The sequence below is a fragment of the Rattus norvegicus genome, chromosome 1, assembly GCF_036323735.1.
Source record: "Rattus norvegicus strain BN/NHsdMcwi chromosome 1, GRCr8, whole genome shotgun sequence".
NCBI classification, from domain to species: domain Eukaryota; kingdom Metazoa; phylum Chordata; class Mammalia; order Rodentia; family Muridae; genus Rattus; species Rattus norvegicus.
Window position 1 is genome coordinate 130,760,063 of NC_086019.1, and position 21,053 is coordinate 130,781,115.

The 21,053-nt window shown below is 48.5% G+C and overlaps 1 protein-coding gene across 2 annotated transcripts in view; it reads right to left on the reverse strand.

Annotated features, from left to right (window-relative positions):
• The window catches only part of Synm (synemin), a 30,364-nt gene extending 16,172 nt beyond the window's left edge, over positions 1-14,192 (reverse strand). Inside the window, exons 1-2 of one of the 2 annotated variants that reach the window (NM_001134858.3) lie at positions 12,726-13,762; positions 5,879-6,003 (exon numbers count right to left, since the gene is read on the reverse strand). In NM_001134858.3, the coding sequence (NP_001128330.1) occupies positions 5,879-6,003; positions 12,726-13,535 (935 nt within the window). In that variant the 5' untranslated portion in view covers positions 13,536-13,762. Of the gene's footprint in view, positions 1-5,878; positions 6,004-12,725 lie in introns of both variants that reach the window. The other variant, XM_006229337.4, reaches the window with a different exon arrangement.
• Positions 14,193-21,053: the final 6,861 nt, after the last annotated feature.

Genomic DNA, 21,053 nt, shown 5'->3' on the forward strand with positions numbered 1-21,053 from the left:
GCCCAGGAGAGCCCCGGCTGACTCTCCACACCAGCCAAGGGCTGATGCTCCAGCCACTTCTTTCAGGACTATATCACGGAAGCTCCAGTGACAAGAAGAAAGCCCTGGTTTCCACCCACAGATATCCAGAACCTCTGCTCCCCAGACTTCCTATGTCCCACTCACCTGAAGTTGCCTCCCAACCCCCATCATAGTTCCAGCCTGGGACTGTGCCTGGCCTGCTATGGAAAGCTCTCTGTCAGGCTCCAGGCACCTGAGGCCCAGCAGCTGCTTCCTTTCCAAAGCCCTGCTCACTCACCTCCACCTTTCCTCCCTCCACATCTTTGAAAACAAGCTTGCCCACTTGGAATGCCTTCCTGGTCCCTTTCTGACGGTCTGCTTCTTAGCCCCATATACACGCCCTCAGCTCAATGCCTGTACCTTTGAAAGCCTCTTCCTTCTCTAAACCACCTTTACCATTTGTCAACTGGCAGCAAACCATGTCCTCCAAATATTGCATTTTATAATGATAAAATGCTGTCTTCCACCTCAAACTTCTCCTGCACCCCATGTCCCAAAATGTCTCTTCGAATGCCCCTACCTCCTAGATTCTGAGCAATCTCATTTTTCTCTGAATCCTTTGTACATACACACACACACACACACACACACACACACACACACACACACACACACTTCAACTATGAGCTCCAGAAACTTTGCACTTGAGTATCTTCTAGGACATCTTCTTGCTTACCATGAAGAAGGCTACTGGGGTTTGTATCACCTTAACTACAGCTTGTATCTCTTACTATGGAGGCCACCCTGAGCATGGCACACTACAAGTGTCTTTAGGGAAGACTGAAGGCACAGGCCCTCCGTCACAAGACACAGTCCCATAGGTGAGGTCTGGCTCATGCATGACCTGCAGTCCTTCAGGTCAGGCCCTCAAATGACTGGCATTGTCACAAATGCCACCAGCCTCTGCCATCATGTTGGTCACTCATTCTGCTTTGCTCTCCCTTCCCATTCCACATAATGGTTTCCCTTCCCACAAGAACCAAGGACAGCACCTCCAGAAATCCCTCTCCACAGGCCCTAGGTTTCTCCAGCTGCAATCTTTGCAATCATATACTGCCCACTGCATCCCAGTTCCCAGTTCCACAGAAGGAAAGTCCCAAAGTTCAAATCTTGGGCTCTCAACATAGCAGCAATGTGACCTTTTAAGTAATTGCTCCCCTGAACTGGAATTTCATCATCAGTGTATGTCTCTGCTGTGTGAACTTGGAGATACTGTGACACAACACTCAGAGGTGGCAAAGACTGAACAGGAGGCAGCTCTCACAACTTGTCATGCATTATCAATCACGCTGCTTTAGGATTCATTTTAAAAAAAAAGGAATGGATGATGATACATGGGCAAACAGGCAGCCAATCAAAAGATGGAGCAAGTTAATTTAGCGAATTTACCTACAAGACACACAAAAGCACTTCCAACTATGTTAACTCTCTGAAATTTTTCATGAGACAGCATTGAGAAGATGAGACCCTATGCTTTGACACAAATCCACAAGTAAGGGCTCAGAAGATGTGTTACATTGCTCATCTAGAATGTCCATAGCTCACCATTCCATCCAAACCGGGTCTCTACCAGGTAGGTCCACAGGACTCTGTGACCTCTGTGGCCCCGTGGAGATGGACACATCACCTCAAACTGACCAGGCTGATGAGCAGAACCAAATCAGAGTCTGCAAAAACATCCTGCTGTCCCTCTGGTGTATAATGCTGTCCTTGGGCTCTCCTCCATGCTGCTACTGCCGAGACAGGCTTAAGCCTGACAGATGATGGTCAGCTGCTTCGAAGCAGCACTGCACACACAGATTGCCTTGGATCTTGTTAGAAGGCCATTTAGATGCAGCAGATTGGGTTTGGACTTGAGAGTCCACATTTCCATTGAGCCTGTGATGTTTTGTGCTGTAGGAGCTGCTGGGTGCATACCCCAAGATATCCTGGGCCCAAGCTTCTCCATGCTGGTAGCACCTGACAATCACCTGGACAATCAGGTTAAAGCCACCACCCCTGATCCCACCCTGCACCAATCCAGTGGAATTGTAAGGGTTAAAATTAACCAGGAAGCTTCACTGGCCCAAGGACAGATGACCTCCTGAAATGCTGGGGCTGGTGTTCATGTGAGACTTCAGTAAACAAGGTTGGTTGCACCAACTGCACAGGAAGCGCTTGATCGCAGGTAGGCGGGAGGTATGTAGGCAGGAAATACATCAGGGTGTATGCTTGCCCCCACTGGACAAAGGTGGGAAGTACCATAACCCCGTGGATTCTGCCTTTTTGAACATTTGACTAACTTCATTCAGTGCCATTTTTCTGGGAATCCTGGGCATAGACTGGGCCTGTGTCCATCCTCCTGGCCAGAATTTAATAAAGCTTGCTTTAATTGGATAATCTCAAAATTTGCAGGCTTGGCAGAATCTCTGGGGTTGGGACCCTGGGGGCTTCCAGGAGCTCTGGAGGATTTTCTGTTCCGCATCCAAGCATCCTTCCTCTCACCGCTTGGCTGCTGAGAAAATCTGGTGCTGACAGAGCAGGGGGATAAGCACTCCCAGCCCACACCACTATGGTCAACCTTGCAGGCAGAATCCAGCACAGCCCTTGTCTGTCTGAGCCTTGTCCCTCCTCTGGTATCCACAGTGAAGCACAGCCCTATAGCCACGGCCAACAGCCAACTGCACCTCGGGAGGCCAAGGCCATGTTGAGTGTCTTCTAATGGCTGAGGACTAATTCTCACAGGAAGTTGCCACGCAGGCCTGGACCACAGAGAGTTAATGAAAACCTCCAGCCTTGAGCTTGGATGGCTTTCCAACCTATCTCTAAAGCAGAGTCATCTACTAAAGTGAGCCTGCACTGGGGGAGTCTGCAAACACACAATCCTACTTTATGACTGCTTACATTTCTCCTCCACCAAGAAGGTCCCAGAGAGGGGCAAAATATCTTAGAAAGTATTCAAGGGCCTGGAGAGCTGGCTTTGGTCAGCAGATAAACTGCAGGGAAATGTGCCTGAAGCTTTAAAGAGGCACCTTCCCTTTCCTGTGGCTGGTGTCAGAGGCAGAACAAAGAGTCTGTGAGTGGTTGGGAGCACTGGCCCCCACAGGGAAAGCTTGAGGCAAGTCACATGGGCCCCAGAGGGGGGCAATTCTGGTCCCAGTGTCAGATGCTGTCACCCTTCTACCCCCTGGAGCCAAATGTTCTATCCCCATTGCCTTCAGAAAGGAGGGCAGCTGAAGAGTCCACTTTCAATATTGGCAGATGGGTTTGTAAAGATCACAGGGCACAACAAAGGACCCAGGTCAGCAGAGGGTGAGGGTGCTAATACGCACGGGACACCCCTGCTCACCCCACACAGCTTTCTGAGGAAGAACTGAGTGGAGGATGATATGAACTTGCTTTAGTACACTCAGTGCTGATAAAGAAAAGAAAGGAAAAAAATCCAGGCTTATTTCTTATAGAAAGAAATGCTTTGTGTTAACAGTCTGTGTGTCTTCAACGTCTATTGGCATCTATGAGACTAAACCTAAATGGGGAACACAGAAAGTGCAGCCATGCTGACCACCAAGGCCATCCAACCACTGATGGGCTGGGCGAGGCAGCCTAGGCTTCTGATTTCCCCTGGGCAAAGTTGGACAGCAGAAAAAGGATCCAGTGAAACCCATCACTCACTCCCTGAAAGGCCTGAGGCTTTTAAGCACCTAAGAGATGGCTAGGTTTACCCCATAATGGATTCAGAAGCAATCAGTTGTCAGATGCAACTGGTCAGCCTGCAGACCGTCAGGCTGCTGACTGAAAGGGCTCATGATCGATGAATATTGTGAGCACTATAGCCAAAAGGCAGGCTCTGGTTGCTTGGGCAAGCTGCCTCCCTACGGCAAGCAGCTTTTTGGCAACTGCGAACCAGAGGCACGGCAAGTGCAGAAAAAAAAAAAAAAAGGGACTCAAAACCCTAGAGAAGCAACACATGAAAGTGAAGTTTCCTTATATGAACTAATGTGAACAAGAAACAGGGAAAGTCTGCTCACCCAACCCCCATCGGGTGAGAGCTAAGGTAGACACAGGAGTCAGATTCTGGGGCTGCTTGGCATGTGCTATACAACAGTGGCCAGTTTGGGCTCCTTCCCCAAAGGGTCAGCCCCAGTCAACATACCTCACCAGAGGCTGGCCCACCCCACTCTAGAGCAGTCTTCCCCTAGCTAGGAAACTCACCACGCCAGAGGTCAGGAGCACAAGGCTGGATGTCGCAGGATGGAAGGAGCTCACAGAGACAGACATACGGGTCAACTATGCCTAGACCCAGGGCTTTTTCAGGTGTATGAGTAACGTGTTCCTTCTTGGACTCAAACGGGTCTGAAGAAGGGTGCCTATCACTCACACCTGAAGAATATTCCTCATTAATATCCTCCTTCTCCCCAGTAAAGCCCACCGTTTACACTATCCCTTACCAGCAGACTCAGAACTCTCGTGCAGCCTCTATATGAATACCAAGCCAGCTTCATTTTGCAATTGTTAATTCCATGAAATTTCCAAGAATGCCAAAGGAAGGCCTGGGGAGGAATGGGGGGGAAGGTGCCCTACCACCCCCCCCCATCTCTGAGCCCTGGGTCCAGGTACCTTCTGCATGGAGGGTAGCAAGCCATAGCCCCAGGACCTAGCCTCAATTCAACTGAGGCTTTTCCGAGGGTAGCCATACCCCTGGGAAGACTCTGTCTTTCACTTCTACACCTGAGGTGCCCAACAGCCTATTTCTCCATTGATGGAAATTAGAACCAAGCAAAAGCTGGCCTTCCATTCAGGAAACGGCCTCAAGGCCAGCCCAAGGCTGTGGGGTAAACTTGAAGCACATACCAGGCAGATACAACTGTCTGTCAATGGACAACCCAACTTGCTTTGATATTCTGATAGCAAAAATCAGATGTGGCAGAGGGCGATGAGCAGGGCCTGCCTTTCGCCTGCTCTGTCCCTAGCCAGAGTCCCCTTCTTATCCATTCTAAGTTTCACTCTGTCCCCTGCTAAGGGCGCCACCATTGCGGTATCCCACTGATAACTGCATCCTCTTCATCACTGGCCAAGGTAGTGGCCAAAGCCCCATTGCACCAGTAATCAATCTCTGATCACAGTTGTGTTTAACACCCCCTGTACATGATTTGGTGGGAAAGGCAGAGGTCTGCAGCCGGATCTGACTGGATCAGCTCCTACCACTGACAGCCCTGGGTGGGAACAGAGGTTACTCTGGTGCCTAAGCAGCAGCACAGATTCATAATGATCGGCTCACTGTCACCATCTTTACGAGTGAGAACCCTGGTCTCTACAAACATTCCACCTTAGGTTTCTGAGGTCTGGCTCCCTCAGTGACAGTCCTCACTGTATATGAAAGCTGTGAGCAACCCTGGCCCCCCAAATATACATGACCTTTATGTCTGGGTTGGTTGTATTAAAGGTGACATCTTCCCTGGAGTCCCATGCTGCTCTCAGAGCTCAAATGCTGTTTTTCAAGACCAAACCCAAGAGTCCCAGAAGGTCAGTTCCCTAAGATTTTGAAGCAACCATGTTGGGGATCAAGACACCTCACATCTACCTCTAACTTTTTTGAGCTTCGCTTGGTCTTCTATAAGCAGAACACCTAACTCCCGGGATCAACGTGGATTTAGGCCAAGTCCTTAAACTATGTCCAGGATACAGCAGGCATGCGCGGCTCAGCTCCAGCAGTCACCAGGGGACCTCCGCCATGCAAAGGCCTGTTCTCTCCTTGTCACAGAGCCACGGGGATTCCTCAAAGGCCACAGAAGCCTTACCTCACTGGCTTCGCGGAGAGAGACTCAGCACACATTCTCACCTGTAGGTAGCTACCTCCAAGCTGAGGCCCGTCTTCACCTGTAGGAGCTCCTGGTACTCCCGCAGCCTGTCAGCCATGGCCAAGGTAAGGGCATCCTTCTCATCCTCCAGGCTGTCGATCACTCTCTGAAGAGAACACAGAACCTTTAGATCCATATCCCAGAGCGTCATAAACCAAACTAAATATACCAGCAGTGCAGGGCATAAAAAGAGATGTAACTGAGTAAGGACGGTTTCAAATAATGAATCTCTTGCAGGCAGAAGAGATTCCTTTACTGCACGTGGAGGCTTCTTATAGAGCAGATGCCTTTATCTTTGGAGTCCCTCACACAATTTAGGCATAGTTTATTAAAATCGCGTCTGCTTCAGACTTCAGGACACATAGGAGATCCAAATACATCCAACCAGGTAACTAAGATGCTATTTAAACGTTAGCCATAACGGGAAATCTTTTATGATACTTAAAACGGAAGTCACTCTCACATGAACTAAAATGTCTCCCAAGCTCATCATTGTCCCAATAACAGCAGATAAGTGAACGGAAATACTTTTATTTTACCTAGAAATGATATTTTAAAATAATCTGGGGAGAAATATATTCCGAACATAACTCAGACCTGTAACAGCAAATTAGTTAGACAGCTTTGGCTTCCGGCAGGTTACACAAGCACTGCACCAGCCCAAGAGCTTTGGATCTGTGAATGAAAGACAGACAGACAGATAGACAGACAGACAGACAGTCTCTCTCTCTCTCTCTCTCTCTCTCTCTCTCTCTCTCTCTCTCTCTCTCACACACACACACACACACACACACACACCAGCTAATTTTAATATGCCTTGACTAGCTCAATGGCTGGACACTTCTAAACCTCCCTGCGGCTAGCAAACATTTCCCTCTGGTACTCCTGAGTTAGCATCTTTTAAAATCTATATTTCATGTCTGCTGCCCTAGGGTCACTTCCCCAGACTCTACATGCTGGTGGGCCTTTAAGTTTCATCTTTCTGCTTCCCTGCCATGGTGATTCTGTCTCTCTCAGTCCCTTGCCCACACAATCTAAAAGTTCTGCTCCATCTCCCTGCCCAGTCAAAGGCCGCATGGCAATTCTTTATTATCAATTGAAGCCAGCTGGATGCAGGGACCCTCAGGTCTGGAAGTGCAGCTTTGGGGAGCTAAAATAAGACAAAGCATTAGAGCCAACTCCTACCACAGACCTATACAGAAACGTTCCTTTTGGAATGTAGTTAATAAGCCTCCCTGCACCTGGTTGGCTTCCTCCACTGGATCTGTCTTTCCCCAAGCTGGGAGGCACTGCTAACCCTGCAGTCAGTCTCTTCACCAGAAACCGCCACAGACCAGTCACATAACACACACCATGTACAGAAACCGCCACAGACCAGTCACATAACACACACCACGTACACTGAATTTAAGATGATCAAGACAGTATTATTACCCTCTTCAAAATGTACATTTACAGCCAATACTATCTTTTAATTAATGTACATTTTACAATTATTTTATTTTATTTTATTTGAGACAGGGTCTTCCTATATGGCCCTGAGTGTCCTGGAATACTATATGGAGTACTATATAGGCTGACCTCAGATTCATAGAGATCCCCCTGCCTCTGTCTCCCAAGTGCTGGGATTAAAGGTGTATACCATATCCAGCTGGATCAATCGTTTTTTTATAAAGATTATTATGTAGATAAATCGCTTTTTGTAGCATTTCCACTCCTAAGTCAATGATTGTGTTAGGCTTTCTGTTTACAGAGGATGTCAAGTTTTTAAATTTTTTATTTTATTTTAAATTGCATTGTGAGAGTGCATGAGTGTGCGTGTGCATGTGTGTGTGTGTGTGTGTGTGTGAATATGCATGTGAGTGCAGGTGCTCATGGAGGCCAGAAGTGAGTTATTGATGGGGGTGCTGAGAACTGAACTCGAATCCTCTGTAAGAGTAGTACACACTTAACCTCTGAGCCATCCTCCATTCTCAGTTTACAATATTTTTAAAGCAAAATTTAGTTTTGAAGCAAAGAAATATGAAAAAGCATTTATGTGGGGGCTGGGAGGGTGGTTCAGAGGGAAGTGAATTTGATCCTCTGCAGAGGACCTGGGTTCTATTCCCAGCACCTACTTGGTGGCTCACGACATCTGTAATTCTAGTTCCAGGGGTTACCATGGCCCTTTCTGACCTCTGAGAGCACCGGGCACGCATATGGCACATAAATACATGAAGTAAAACAATCTAAAACCAGAACCATTAACATCCCTGGGCATGTCATATTAACAGAACCCAAAGCTGGCACTGTAGGCAGATAAAGCAGTTCACCAAGGCAGACCACCTGCCAGTCTTAAGTGACTTCAGCTTTGGTAATAATATGTATTCCTTCTATAGTTAAGTTATAAAAACCATGTTAAAAAAACCTCTGTTCCCTGCTTTTTTTGGGGGGGGGGAGAGAGAGAAAGAGAGAGAGAGAGAGAGAGAGAGAGAGAGAGAGAGAGAGAGAGGTGTGCAAACGCTGAACCTTTTTAAGAGAGGGTCTCACTACAGCCCAGGGTAACCTGACAATTCTTTGCCTCCAGAGAGCTGGGACTGCAGATGTGCACTACCACACCTGGCTTGTTATCTTTTCTACTACAAGAAATTTGACCTAGTCATTAAAACTTGAGGACTTATCGACTATGCTTCACAAAGAAGTTTAAGTGACGCTAAACTGCTTAGAAAAAAAAAAAACCAGATGAACTTAGTTCTCCGCCCAGAGTTCAAAGTTATGGAGTCACGCCACAGTGCTGTCCAGGAAGACGCTCTCCCTCTCCCAGTTCCAAGGCTAGTTCTCCATACCCCACCCCACAGAATAGGAAGAGGAAAATAAAACTGCACTGAAGTCCAAATAAATATAGTTCCAAGCGAATTTCCCTGTGAGTAAACTCTTCCCAAATGGTGAAAGGAAAAGCCATTGACTTTTGGAGACAGGAATGAAATAGCAATAAATCCTGCCAGTGGGAGAGATAGCTTCAGACTCCGGCTCTGCTCTGCCAAAACTTTTCATGCCATGGGCCAGGCTAGGAGTGCTGGAGCCTCCCACACAGGGTGGTTCTTCCAACCCACACAGAAGCAGTGTTATCCAAGGCTGCAAAAACCCAAGGGGAAGCCCAGTCCGTTAGCTGCTCTGCAGAGGACTCCCAGCCACATCCTCAGCAATGCTAAGCTCTAGCTCTATGTCAGGGACAGTGTGGTGCTGCTCTCTCTTCAAGGGGCTCGAGCCCTCCCTGGCACAGCATATCAGACAGAATGGCCAGAGCTTGCTAATGCCCTAGTCATCTCTTAAACATGAGAACTCAAGGGAACTTGAATACTAGGATGGCTCATTCACACCCAAAGTTAAATATATTAAGAAGCACGAATTGAGTCAGGTGTGACGGTATGTGCCTTTACTCCCAGCAATTGGAAGGCAGAGGTGGAAGGATCTTTGTAAGTTCTGGTCTACAAATGAGTTCTAGGACAGCCAGGACTATATAGACCAGAGAGACCTTACCTTAAAACAAGGAGGAGGTGGAAGAGAAGGAAGAGAAGGAGGAAGAGGAGGAGGAGAAGCAGCAGCAGCATGAATTTCGTGCTCTCTGTGTGTTTACAGATGTACCATGGGCATTTCAGAGGCATCTCAAACTGGCTGTGTGCAAACTGGACTCGGTCCTCTGATCTTCACATGCCCTTCAGCAAAGAGTGCCCTTCCTCTGGTTGCCCACTCACAGTGCTGGAGTCAACTTTGACAGCCCGCCCCAAGCCCACCCTGTGCTCCTTACTACTGTATCCAACCTGTCAGCAAACCTTGATATAGCTTCAACCTGAAAGAAGAGCCCTCCCTCAGTCTACCTTTCTGCTCCTGGCCAAGCCTCCTGTGGCCTCAACAGTTGCAGCACTGCTCCTACACTGGTCCAACGAAGACCATGCTCAACACAGCAACCACGTTCAACTCTGCTCAGGACTCCCTGGTGGCTTTCAGTGGGACTCAGATTTTAAAAGAGGGCTCTCTTGGGGCTGGAGAGATGGCCCACTGACTGCTCTTCCAGAGGTCCTGAGTTCAAATCCCAGACACCACATGGTGGCTCACAACCATCTGTAATGAGATCTGATGCCCTCTTCTGGTGTGTCTGAAGACAGCAACAATGTACGTACATAAAAACAAACAAACAAACAAACAAACAAACAAAAAAAAAACAGCCACCCTCTGCTTCACTATCCCAGCCCTACTGGCTTCCTGGGTTCTCCAGGAGTGGTGTGCACTGGTGCCACATCAAGACATTCGCCATCATGGTCTTCTGTGGCCTCTTTCTGTTATTTTTCACTGCTTCATCCCTAGCCACAAAGAAGGAGACTGGCACCAATGGCTATTAGTTGGATAAATTGATTAAAGCCACCCAACCAATAGCAACCTATGAGCTAGGTGCTTTTCAGTTTTCACAGAGGAGGACCACAGAGGGTTAATGAGCTTAATCTTGAGAAAAATCTTACAATCTGAGAGAGAGTGAGAGTCAGAATTCAGCCCCAAACAGGAAGGCTACAAGACCGCTGAGCCTTAACTACACAGCTAATCCTTCTGCCTTCTTTTCAAAAGAAATGTCTCCTTCCTATTTTGGAATCGTTCACAAACAGTTGGAGCTGGCAGCTAAGAGTCCCCATCACAGAAAAAAGCCAGTGTTTCTAGGGTAAGACTGGAGTAAATGACAACATCTTCAAGGCCTTTCCATGATAGCAGGCTACCTCCAGGCTGGCCCTTAGAAAGAGCAGTTACCACTCCACCTATGCAGAGTTAAAGGCTTCTCTTGAATAAAACAGACAGAAGAGAGGGAGCATGGGCCAGTGGTGAGCTGCTCACGTGAGCCTGGTTGGAACTCTGTTTTGGCCACTTATTGACTGGTGGCCCACCCTCATTTTACCATCTGTAAAACAAGGCTAGTGTTAGTATCCACCTTCTGAGGTGTGTGGACTAAGAATGAATACACAGACTAGGCCCGATACCTCCCAAGGCTGTTAGTAATACAATGTTTTTACAGAAAGTCAGCTAAGTCTGTCTTTATGCTTTCAGTCTCTCCAGACTGAGCATCTAAGAAATTTGAAAAAAAAAAAAAGTAAAGGCTTAGGGTTGAAACAGTATTTTCTCCTTAACATAATTCTGAACACTGTCTGATTGCTGGAGAAAAGTTTCAGAATGGGATCTGAAACGCAGTTACTTTAAGATAACTGGGCAAAGAGTCATAATATAGTTACGATTGCAGCTGGTAACCTTTAGCAAAAACAAAACCTAAACAAATTGGGATTGAAGAAGAAATCCAGGTTGTCATCAACACTGCCCTTGCTCTCACTTCCAGGCAGGGAAAAGCCAAGTCTGAAACAGAGATCCTAGGGTGGGGAGCTGAGGGGGGGAGTCCTATTGCAAGTCAGGTGTGGCCTCAGGTGTGGCTTCACTAGAGATCTGGAGTCCTTGTGGGAAGGGCTGGACAGTGATTCTCTACGCATTTCCAATTCCCAGTCTTTTCTCCATTTGGGGAACTCTGTTTCTACCTGTCTCAGATTTGCCCCTGAAGGTTTTATTAGTGGGAAAAGGTTAGGCTGTTATAAGAACCTTGAAACCACCCACTCTCCAGCTCTTTGGCTACCAAAATCCTAGCCCATCGTTGGGGACCCAGAAGAAATCAAGAGATGCTGACTAACTGATACCTGTCCCATCACCCCAGTCATCCATTCCACGCATCTCGTGTCCGCTTGTGACTTTTAAGAAAATGATATCACAACATCTCCAAACTTCAGCTCCTAGCTGCAAACTCTTCTAAAATATTTCTGAAGTTGTGCTTGTCTTACTTCAAACCAACTTCCTGAGAAGCCCTAATAGCGTGATTTGGGAGTACTTCCAATTCTGGCTAGGACTGGGCTAGGTTGGGAGCCAAACACTAGGGCTGAACTGAGGGTACAGACAATAAATCAGCCACAGGTATACACATGCAGTGTCAGAGGGTTTGAGCTCAGCTGTTCTGAAATGAGAACCGTTTCTATTAGACCGTAGCTGTAATAACATCTCACCACAGGGACCTGCTTTCTCCTGGTTTTTACATAACCCAGAGATCTGCCGTCAGCTCATACTGTAAGTGAAACAGCTCTGACCCCTTTTGTTTGTTACTCTCAAGGGAACAAACAAAAAACAGGGAAAAAAAAATGACAGCTGCCCGAAGGGGCTTCAAACAGCTGCCTTGGGCTGGGAAATAATTCTGGCAAAATTAAAAAGGTACTTGGAGCCTTATTTAAGCATGGCCGGCCTCCAGGTAAGGACTTGGCAGTGCCTTGCAACTTCCCAATTTGTTGCCTATCCTGGTCTGAAGTCCGGGCTGAGTTTTGGATTCCAGGATACCAACTCTACAAAGCGCAGGAAGAAGAAAAAGAATAGAAAAGAGAGAGAAAAGAAGGCGGCAGAGGAGGGGGAGGGGAGAGTGAGAGGGAGGGGGAGGGAGAAAGAAAACAGAACCAGCAGGATTGTTGATCCGGATGTGCCTAGACACGTCTGATTCTAAAGGTGACACTAACAAGATGATGAGCACTAGGCTAGCTACCGGGACCTGTCACATGGTGTCAGCTCTCCGATTTAAGGGTCATTGCTCCAACCCCTTATTCTTAGACTAGTTATTCGCCGGAATCCCGTGGCCTCATAAATAACAAAGTTGCTGGCAGCGTACGCTTCCCTGGGTGGGGTTGAATCGGCTGCGTATCCCAGGAACCCCTGCCGCTCGCCCACTGGGTACGCAGGGATGCGTGAACAGCCTATAGGGAAGGGGCGCGGTCCCTGTCCACCCACCTGCCGCTCCTCCGCCTGCATCCCGTACTCCTCGCGCATCCGAAGCAGCTCATCCTCCAGCCTCGCACGCAGCTGCTCCAACTCCAGCGCCTGGTTCCGCAGCGCGTCCGCCTCCTGCGCGCACAGCCGCGCCTCGTCCTCCGCCTGGAGCCGGCTCTCTTGACCGCGGCGCAGCGCCTGCTCCAGCTCGCGCACCTCGTCCTCGTACAGCTGCATGCTCTCCCTCCACGACTCGGCCACTAGCAGGGCGTAGCTGTCGTGCACGTCCCGCAGGCGCGGCGGGGGCGCGGCGGGGCCGGTGGCGCGGGCTCGGAAGTGCATGGTGAGGCTGCTGGCACGGGCGCGTAGCTCTCGCACTTGGCGCTCGTGGGCCGCATCCAGGTCTCGTCGCTCTGCCTCCAGCCGGCCCAGCAGCGCCTCGAGGGCGGCGCGCGCGCCCAGCGCCTCCTCCAGCTCCCGCCGCTGCGCTTCTAGCTCGGCATCCAGGCGGCCGCGGGCAGTGCTGGCTTCCAAACCTTCCCGCTGCAGGTCCAGCAGTTCCCTCCGCAGCGCGTCGCGCTCGCCCTCGGCCAGCGCCGTGGACCAGCTCAGTTCGTCGAGCTGCTGTCGCAAGCTGCGCGCCTCCTCGGCGTAGAGCGCTTGATCTTCGGCCCAGCGGTCCTCCCGGCTCAGCCGGCTGCGCAGCTCCTCCTCCAGCAGCAGGTTCTCGCGCTCCAGCTCTCGCACCCGGCACACGTACTCATAAAGCCGGGCATTGAGCTCCTGGAGCTCGGCCTTTTCGGAGCTGGTCTGCAGCCGCCAGGACAGCATCTTGCTGGGTGTGCGGGGCCCTTTCGATTAACCGCTTGCCTCCTGCCCTGATCTTGTTCCCTCCGTCCCGCCGCGCCGCGCCGCGCCCGCCTTGCCGCTGCCTTGGAGGTCCACGGACTGGCGCACCGACTGGCCAGCTTCCCGACTTAGTGGCCGGGTTGCGCGGCCGTGGACTTGGCCACAGCCTCCAGCCAATCAGGACGCGGCCCGCGCGGCCACTGCGGCCGCATAGCGCCTCCTGCCGGAAAAATCGTGGCATGGCGAGGCTGCCCAGCACTGGCCCCCTGGTGGCCCAAGGAAATCCCAAGAGGGTTGTAGGATTACAGCGTGTTGACTATCTGGGACACCTTATGAGACTCCCTGTTGTTACCACTAGGGTGCATCTAAGGCACCCCTAAATCTCAGCTTTCCATAATAGAAAATAAGTTGCCATTAAGTGAGAGATCCTTTACATAAAGGATGCTTCTAATTGGTTGCTCTGGAGATGGGGGCAGAGGTGTGTGTGTATTCTTTAAACTAGAGTTGTAGTTCAACAGTAAAGAGCTTGACAGATAAAGAGTGTGCCAGTCCCAATACCCACCACCACAAAACAATTTTGTGCATGTATATTGCACATCCACATATACCCATTATGGTTTTTAGAGTAAGATCATCTCCGTGATTTTGTTTTATTTTTTATGTGTGTGAATGTTTTGCCTGCATGTGTATATTTGTACCACAGCCGTGCACACAGACGTCAGAAGAGGGCGTCAGATCCCCCCACCCCCAGAACTGGAGTTAAAAGCAGTTGTTAGCCAAAACAACTGAGAACTGAAGCCACATCTTCCGCTGCCAGTGCCCTTAACCGCTGAACCATCTCTTCAACCCTAGATATATATCTCTAACTTCTGGCATGAGTGCATCTCTACTTGGCAATATTTTATGTTTAGGTAAGATTTCCTTTCCATGCAGAGTGGGAAACCCTGTTCCCTTCTTACCTGCACAAACTACTTTTATGGAACTTCATGCTTTTGCAATATCACCATCATCCTGGGGGAGAAAGAACCTCGAGAGACTTTGAAATGCTCTAAGCACAGAACATTCTAGGCACCTACCATCTCTCTATAAGAAAACACTCGGTTTAATTACCATAGAAACCACAGCTCCCTCTGGTTTTGCATGCTTGAGTTTTATCGAATTACATGGCAGTTATTTAAGTTACAAAGGACAGTGACCAGAGTCAGTGATATTACAGAGCACAGGAATAGGTGCAGGTGACCCTGTGACTGCATGGGACAAGAGCAAAGAGGTCTGGAGGAGTCACCCAGTGGCCACAAGACTCTTCTCAGCAAGGCCACCTGTCAGTGGTATTTGCAGGGGTATGGGAGATGGATGGCTGAAGGTCACTTGAAGCTTTCGGGGCTCTCCTTGTGAATGACAAGAGTCTATTCACAAACAACTGGGGGCCGTCGCTTCTCATTTCCAAGGTGCCATTCTTCGAGAGATAGAAATGGGTGTGTCACATGTGGGTGTCACCTGGGTCAGAATTCCCTCTCTTTTTCTGCTGAGGCTAAGTGGAGCTGTGTGTGTGTGTGTGTGTGTGTGTGTGTGTGTGTGTGTGTGTGTGTGTGTGTTCAGCACCAAGACATTGGGCTGGGAGCCCTGGACCCCATTCTTTTTTTATTTTCGGAGCTGGGGACCAAACCCAGGGCCTTGTGCTTGCTAGGCAAGCACTCTGCCACTGAGCTAAATCCCCAACCCCCCCTGGACCCCATTCTTATCTGTTTTCCCATTCACAGGGGCACATCAACACTTGGTCTTTGATGATCATCACTAGACCTTCCTACTCACCCATTCTGAGTTCCTGTCCTTGGCCACGCCACAATAGCAGACCCTCAGGGGCAGCTATAGAGTCCCACGGAGTCAGCTGGAACCATTAACTCTCAGCACTTTGAACATCCACACTTCCAGGAGTTCTGGCTGGGGGTAGGGAGCCATCACACATCAGTGGCCCAGATAAGAGGTTGTTTGGCTCTGATTCCTTAGGTTTTTCTTGCCCCATCCCTGCAGAGTGTTGGATTATAAAACTCAAAAAACTTCTCCTCAATTCTGCTGCAAACCCATCCCTAAGGAGGCATAGCTTAGCAGAAGAAAAAAAAACAAAAATAAAACAAAAACTGATTAATATTGCAAAATAATATCCCACTGCTCAGACCCAATCCTCAGAACTGAGATTCGGAGGTGTGGGCTAATGTCCTTAAATACATGACAGTAAAGTGTGGGAAGAAGCAAGCATATTAGAGGTGACCAGGGGAGCCACCCTGAGCAGGCAAAGGCTGCACATTCAAAAAGAACAGAATAACCAACTGAGGAGAGGGCTATTTGCAAAGGGGGTGGAGATACACCAGTGGTTTATGGAGTGGCAAGGCAAGAGCCTTTAGTGCTGGGGGAGCCTGGAGCTCTGGGAGATGGCCTCAGAATGGAGAGAGCTGCAGAATATACCCTAGAAGAGAGGAGGCGAGCCCAACCTCTCTTTTCCTGCTGCTCTCCCGTCAGTCTCCCACTGCGGAAGCCAGTAATTGCCTAAGCCTGGCAGTGGTGTGTGAGACAGCCAGCTGTTACATTTGAACCATGGGGTCAGCACAGCCACTGTGGGAGATAATTGCACAAGCTTATAATTCACAGTACAACAAGAGGAGGGAAAATGCTCAAAATGTAACACGTCCTAACCATTCAACTGCATTTTCTTAACTGTTCTTGAAGTTCTGAATGGACAGTGTCCGTGCACATCGTGTCGGGGTGTTGAATATTTGCACTGTAGAAATCCGTCAGTGACTTGTAAACTTTGGCTGGTACCTTGCTTTGTGGAGTGTCTAGCTTTAGTCTTACCTTTTGTGTACATCCGTTAAGACTGCGGGTTAGCCAGGTGGTGGTGCAGCAAGCAGTACACACAGTCCCAGCACAGGGGAGGCAGAAGCAGGTGGATCTCTGTGAGTTCTAGGCCAACCTGGTCTATGAACTGAGTTCCAGGGCAGCCAAGGCTACACAGTGAAATATTGTCTCAGAAACGAAAACGAAAACAAAAAACAATCAACCAACAACAACCACCACCACCATCAACAAGGAGGACTACAGGTTAAACTTGGCCATGTGTTACATTGTAGCTATTGATTTGGGAATAGTGTAACACCTTTTTCAGTGTGTCAAAAACGATTATCCAGCTCAGCAAAGAAGTTTAGAATAAAGATTCTTCACTATTTTGCCTTGCTTGATAAACAAAATTATTAACAAGAATTCATACAATTCTGTACCCATTCATTGATTGCAACCATACACTAATATCCAAGGCCTGAGAAAGTCACAAGAATATTCTATAAGAATCTATTGATTCTATGAAGTCTATAATGAGGAATATAGGATATTTTGCTATTGGTTATAATAAAAATGTGAACACTGTCTCAATGATGCCACAATATAAAAAGGTATGCACTTTAATAATATCCTCCTCGAAAAAAAAATCCCTGTGGTCTTCGTTTCTGGTTTTCATTCTTTCATTAAATAGATAGGTAATGTAAACGCAAATAAAGGCGTATATATTAGAACATTAATATATATTATATTTCACCATGGCATTAAAATTTTTTTCCACTTTGAATGTAAAACAGGTCTTGTCTTAATTATTGTTCTGTGGCTGTGAAGAGACCCCAGGATCAAGTGTCAGAGGTTCAGTCCATTATCTGGCTGGGAAGCATGGTGGCATGCAGGCAGACATAGTGTCAGTGCTGACGAAGTAGCTGAGATGTAGCCATCCTGATGTCCAGCAAGGGGGCTTAGGGGTTGGCCTGGCTTGAGATTTTGAAACATCAAAGTCTACCTCCTCCCCAGTGACACACCTCCTCCATCAGGACCTCCAATAGGACACTTCCTAATTGTTCCATGCCAGTTCACTGTTGTAAAAATTAAAATGGAACGTTTTCTATCCGTTCCCCAGAGCCGGGATCCATTCGCTCTCTGCCATGTGGTCCACAGGCCGCCCACTCCAGGATGTCTCCCTTTTAGTCTCCTAGGCAGTAGTTACGACGCCTCACACACACAGACAGACAGACACGCACACAGACACACACACACACACACACACACACACACACACACACACACACACACACGCACGCACATCTCGTTCTGTGGGCACTGTACATTCTCACCCCGTGCCGGCAACAGAACCAAAGCCGCATGCTCCAGCTGCTTCTCAGTCATTTCTTTCACACTGTCCCCTTTAGCCTGGTAAAATCGACGTTCCAGAAATTTGTAATTTAGCAATTAGATTTACATGTTAAATTCTCAACCCACAATTCATCCACACAATAAATTCACCGCCAATTGATAAAGCTATAAACCGCCCATCTAGACCAGATAAAATCAATGTAGTTCACCTAAATCTGAACCATCCTCCTCCGTAGACTCCACCTTGGTCTCCCTAGATTCTCCTCCTCCCTCCTTCCTAGAGGACCCCACCCTCCGCCTGTCCTTCCTTCTCATCCAATTATAGGCTTCGCCTTATCCTGTACCTGCCCTGCTGCATAATGACATCATCCTACAGTTCACCAACTGGATACTAAGCATACAAATATACATTCAAACACCATAGGCCTCTAAATATTTCTTTCTAGAACTTCCCTAACATAATTTTTTTACCACTGTGTTAAGAATGGTATTTCTTGGATTTTTGTTTGTTGGTGGCCTTGGGAACTGAGCTGGTAGTTGTGTGTGTGTGTGTGTGTGTGTGTGTGTGTGTGTGTGTGTGTGTGTGTGCTGGGCCCCAGCCACTTTGGATTTTGCAGGCTGGGACTGGCCTTGAACTCACCACGGAGCCTCAGGCCTCCAATTGCATCACTTCCACTAGGCTCAGCTAAAGGCAATGGTTTAAATTTTTGTTATTGTTGTTTTTAACCACAATCGCCTTTGGCAAGCAAACACCCAAGAACCATCTACCTAACCTGCTGTTCAGTTTAATGGAAAGAGATGTCAGTAATAGAGCAGAACGAAATGGGCTTTTACTGAAATCTGGAGATAGTGAACACCTTCCGGCCTGGAGTGCTCAGGATGGAGAGTCAAGAGGGCTCATGATTTGCCAAACCACCTTCTCCACAACCTTGAGAGCAGAGCTAGGCTCCCTGGAGGGGATCCCACAACTAGTCAGTAATGGAAAGCCCCTAGAAGCAAGAGAGGCCTCTGGGCTGGGCTGGGGAAGCAGAAATATGGGGTCTTTTTCAAGCTAGGAGGAGTTGCGAAACCACACCACACCCACTTGGCCCAGAGTGTTAAAGGATCTTAGCCTCTTTCCCTTTCACTCCAGCACACGGAAGTGCTGTGTCCCAGGCAGAAAGCTGAAAAGGAAGAGCTTACCTATGTCTGGCACAGTTTTTAGGGACACTGGGAAGATCTCAGCTAGACAGAAGTGGGGAGAAGATCTTGAGCGCTGGAGCACAGGGGAGCTGGGCTCTCCCAGAGCTGAAGAAGGGGAATGAAGAAGGCACAGTGGTGCCCTGGGCCTGGCTCGGAGGGTCTACGACCCCGTGCTGGGCAGAGCTGTAAGGATACAGGTAAATTCAAGCTACTGGGGCGTTGTGACGCATGCTTTTACTCCGAGCCCTTAAGAGGTTGAGAAAAGAGGATCACTCACTGTATAAGAACTGAAAGTGAGCCTGCAGGTACATGGTGAGTTCCAGGCTAGTCCCCGGGCTGCAGAATGAGACCAGGTCTCAAAAAAACAAAAAAAAACAAAAAAAAAAAAAACAAAAAAAACAAAAAAAACAAAAAACAAAAGCAAAAACAAACAAACAAAACAAATAAACAAAAAACACAAAGCCAACACAACAGAAAGCCAGTTACAGTATGGTATCCGATATAAGAGCCTAGCCCACATTTCCCAGAGGCATATACTGAGCCTATATGCAACAAGCCAGAGAGAGCCACTCAAGCAGAGACAGGGACACCAGCAGGACCAGATGAACCTCTAAGATGACCTTGTACAAATCAGAAAGGCACTCTTTTTGAGCCCATTCTTCAGAGCTGTGTTGCTGGATGGTTCCTTGACTCTCCATCCTGAGCACTCCAGGCAGACAAGATAAACCGGGGCCTGTCATTGGACAAGAAGGAAGGGAGGTGGGAACAGAGGTTTTAGAAGGGAGAGAAAAGCAGCAGAGAAGAGCGAGAGCGAGGAGGAGGAGCTGGGAGAACATGGCGGCAGATGCTAAGATTCTTCTCTGCACGTAGATACAGGTTGTTATGACTACTTTAAGGGCTGGGTGTGTACAGGATTGTGTGCTGTCTAGATGGGCTAATTATATCTTATCAGTTGGATCAGAGGTTACTTCGTGGTGTGTTCTTTCTTGTGGCGACTTAATTGAGTTCAAGAGAGTGTGGTGGTGGGACGCACCAGGCCCACCACAGAATTGGGATGTGTATGCCCGGCGTGGTGGCAACCCGACAAGGGAGCTGTAAGTGAGGGTGGCGTGGCAGGGTGCCTCGCTGGAATGGTTTGCTGACCATCTCAGTCAGAAGGAGCCCGGGAGAGAAATCTCGAAGCGGTACGTGTGGGAACTGGTCACAACTCTCGCCTTTTTTTAATTTTTACTGCAACAGCTAGTGAATGTCAGGACAGGTGACATGAAGGCCAAGTAGGCTCCCAGCCCTGATGCCTTGTGACCATTTAAGTCCCTCCAGAGAAGGGGATCAGACGCTTAAACTGATAGGATTGAGTTCCCATTATCCTGGTGGAAATAGAGGCTCAAAGCAGAAATTGGGGATGAGATGCAGAGACTACAAATGCCAGCATTTTCTGCGTGCCTATGTCTGCGTGCTACTCAGGGGATACCCTGGGCAGTCAAATGGAGAGTGCGGGTACCTCCCAAGTGAAGCTGGTGGTACCTGCCCAGACCCACAGACAGAAGGCCGGCTCACACCATTCTGGTCTAGCCCTCCCACGTGCAGGTCACTTTCTGAGCTCTGAGAGGGGAGGGATCATCAACACATGGCCCAGGGCCTGACACACAACCCTTAGTAAACCTGTGTCATGCTCAAGCATAAAAAGGTTGGAAGCTCAAAGTTTAGGTATCATCAAGAGACAGATGGCCAGGCAGCCATCTCAGGAAAGCTGGGGGGAAGGGGGATACTCAGACCACTGATGCACATCAGAATCCACAGTCAAGTGCGCTGGGGACCAGGGGAGCTGAACCTCCCAGACTCAGTTTCTCTTCTGTAATGCTCTTTCTTCAGGGCGTTGATAGAAGGATTAGGTGAGAATGGAAAGACCTCAGTCATGTTTCCTCATGCCTGTTGCATTGGGAAACCTATTTAAACAGCCTCTCCAGTACTGCCCAAGGCATCCCCACTTGGCTCTTGGTTCTTCTGGTTATTTCTGGTGGGTAGATGGCTTGTTTACCACTGGTTCATAGGAGCACAGCAGGTGATTGATGGGGTGCAGGCTGCCATTTCAAATGCTGCAAAAATAGCATTTGTCATGTGAAAAAAAATCTT